Source organism: Tupaia chinensis, unplaced genomic scaffold, assembly GCF_000334495.1.
Source record: "Tupaia chinensis unplaced genomic scaffold, TupChi_1.0 Scaffold000527_1, whole genome shotgun sequence".
NCBI lineage: Eukaryota > Metazoa > Chordata > Mammalia > Scandentia > Tupaiidae > Tupaia > Tupaia belangeri.
Window position 1 is genome coordinate 4,714,742 of NW_006160040.1, and position 3,390 is coordinate 4,718,131.

The window sequence follows — 3,390 nt, forward strand, 5'->3', positions numbered from 1 at the left end:
CTTGCCTCACCCACAAGCGAACAGTTGTTCAAAGCTAGACTGAGTGCTCAGCAGGCGTGGATTCCTCAGGTCAGATCCATTTCATGGACAGTTGTCAGACTGGCCTCTCTTTATGTTCGTTTTCTGAACACTGTACTTGACTGTGTAGCAAGCTAAGCGGTGCAGGATTAGATGTTCTCATTTCTGAGCTGTGAAGTGTTGAAACTAATCAGGAAATGTCTATCCTCTGGGAGAAGAATCAGCCAGTCTATGTAACTGCAGCTCTTGGCTGCCAGTTGGAATGCAGCTGTTAAAGCAGCTGTTTAACTGTTTGCCTAACTTGAAAGGACACTGCCAAGTGGCAAATATTTTTCATAACAACATTCTACTTTTGCTAAGAACGATAAGAGTGCATTTTACTGAGCTCTAGCAGTGCACCAAACCTGGCAGATTTATTACTCAGCAGGTTCACAAACTAGACTGAATATGATGCTCATTTCCATGTTTAGTGTTTATAGAAAGAACAAATGGGCTCCCAAAGGAAGCCTCTACACAAAACATCTCTACAGCTTGGTTATTTGTTGAAAAGATAGCACATAGCTGCTATTTTGAGAAAGTAGAATATCTCTGAAAGGAAAAAAGAAAATCTAGAAATGTCAAAGGGAGAAAAAGGTTTAAATAGTTTCAATCTCTCTAATCTGCCCTAAGAGTGACTTTACTCACACTTGTCCAGGACAGTTGAGGGCAGCAGTAACACATAGAACTAGACATCTACCGAATCTCTTGCAATTCATGTGGTCCAGGACTACTGGGTCATGTAGTTAGTCTAAATTGATCATGAGAATATCGACACTGAGGGGCTGGCAGGTGGCATGGTGATTAGGGGTGCTGGATTCCCACAACTGTGGTTTGAGTCCCAGACATGGCAGCTTGCTTCCTCACTTTCCCTTTCTCTCTCTCTCTCTGGCTCTCTCTCTGTCTCTGACTGGTCAAATTGAAAAATAAAAATAACAAGTGGAATTGAATAAATAAATAAATCTTTAAAAAAACAGAATATTGACACTGAGTTCTTAGCAAACACGTTGAATCTGACAAAGTGTGGACTAGGCAGGATGGGGTGGGAGGTTATCAAGTATTTTTTGGTCAGATCGGAAGGTCAAATTTGGACAGTCAAAATTAAGAAAACATTCAAGTACATAATTTTCTTCCAAACCCAAATGTGCATGGATCATCATGTTAGATAGTTCTCCACCCTTGCTATATCTTCCCAAGCCAGAAACTTGTAACTTCCAAAAGGCTTACAGAGAAATCCTCTAAGTATGTAGAGAGATCTTGTACACACCCATTGTTTGTTCTAGTTGAGGTGAGACTAGAAGTTAGAATAACTGCCATTCACACCATTTAGTATTTTTCCCCTGCAAGCCTTTGTGAAGACTATAAATGGGGTGGAGGGATGCATTCTCATCTAATAAACCCCCACATTAAAGCTGGAACAGACATCTTGGAAGGTGAATTGGGCTGAACAAAGTCATAGTCAATGGAGATTCTAACCTACCTTTTCTCTACTAGTTATATTAAGTGGTAATTAAATGATAAATGATAGCAATTTAATCTGCCTGTTTATTCAAATTGCAAAAGCATACATTTCCACAAACTTGACATGATTTCTTGGACCAAGTTGGATAAAATCACACCCTTTGGATAAAGGAGAGCGAGGGAGTCAGCCATAAGCCTTGTGGTCCTTATTTTTCAGGGAAAAGGAGCAGATGCAAACCATGGATGAAATGTATAAGTTCACTTCCACAGAAAGGATCCAGCTGTTGGAGAAGGAACTGGCTGTGCGGTTGACAGAACTGAAGTCTGAGGTAGAAGACCAGGGGAGTCTTCAGGCCACAGCTCGTGGAGCTTATAGGTAAATAGTGGCAGCAGGGAGGTGTGGCCCTCTGGAGCTTCCTCCCCGTTCTTACTCTGTAATCTCCATCAGCCCTCTTCTTCTTCTTCCATGGACAATTGCCAATGTCACAAACTCAGGTAAATGATACACTATGGGAGTTTAAAATACCTCTTCCTAACCAGACTGCTGCCCCTAAGTTTTCCCTGTGTTCTAGAACTGCTAAGGCAGATCCAGGCAATAATGAAAGTAGGAAAGTGCTCTCACACATTCTCAAATGCTATCTTCTTTTGTACTTGTTTTTGCTGTTGCTATAGGGTCCATACGCTTGCCAGGGAGAGACAGCCAGAAAGAGAGAGAAAGGGAGAAATCATGCCCCCTCCCCAAGCAGGTATGACTACCCATTCCCTTTTCCGCCATTCCCTTTCAGAAACTTTTTTTTTTTTTCTTAAGTTTTTGCTATAGTATGCGTACACTTGCTGGAGAGAAACTGTGAGAGGAAAACTGAAAAGTCACCCCCTGGAGCGTTGGCTATGCTGCAATTCCTTCTCCATTCTTCTCCTGGGACTTACAGCATGCATGCACATGCACCCAGCATGATTTTCAAGCTGCCAGGTCCAAGACTTGAACTGCAGTCGCCCATCTGGGAGTCTAGGGCTGTAACCACCATGCCACCTGCTGGCCCTATCTTCTTGGGATTTGGACGCCACAATGCATACATGTCTGGTGTGATTCTCAGGCTGCCAGGCCCAGGACTCAAACCACATGGTTGGTCATGTGAGATTCAGCACCTTAACCTTTACGCCATCTACTGCCCCCTCCCCCTTTAAGTTTATTTCTTTTTTTTTTTTTTTTTTTTTTTTTTATTTCTTTTTTTAATTTTATTATCATCATAATCTTCTTTCTATTACACTAGATTACATATAACTTTACATTGACTTCCATTGCTTTTTCAAGAGGGAATGCCATGCATGTCAGTCAATACAGAGATATCAATCTCCCCGCTTTATCATTCAATATCTTTTCCATGCTTTTCCCAATAATTATTATTATAATTTTTTAAACAGTCAATCACTATTTCTCATTTTGCTTATTAAAAAGACTTCACCCATCATGAAATACTTTCCAGACCGGTTCAGTTGAGAATACTATACATGTCATCATCAACAGGTAATAAACCATATCTATTTCTCATTAACATCCTGCCTCTCTATTGTTCACTGCTGTCTTTATCCTCTTCTCCCTCCTTTTTTTTTTTTTATACTTTGTTTTTTATTATAAATTTTTTCTCATCACAACACACATATGAATTTTCCATCCAAAATACACTGTGCATTGGCTCAATCAAGCACATCAACATATATGTTCTCAGCAAATGATTTCCCAATTTTTGTGTCCTGCATACCTTGCCTTTTGTTTTGCCATCCTAGGTTCCCCATCCCCACCCTCTGCCATGTCCCATCTTCCTCCTCCATTGTCCCTGACATTCATGATTGCCCTCAATGGCTTCCGCCCCCCCC

At 41.0% G+C, this 3,390-nt stretch overlaps 1 protein-coding gene across 1 annotated transcript in view; it reads left to right on the plus strand.

Moving 5' to 3' along the window:
• The first annotated feature begins 1,754 nt into the window (after window positions 1-1,754).
• CCDC162P (coiled-coil domain containing 162) overlaps window positions 1,755-3,390 on the plus strand; it is a 185,821-nt gene continuing 184,185 nt past the window's right edge. The window contains exon 1 of the mRNA XM_027775129.1: window positions 1,755-1,891. Coding sequence (XP_027630930.1) covers window positions 1,755-1,891 — 137 coding nt within the window. The remainder of the gene's footprint in view (window positions 1,892-3,390) is intronic.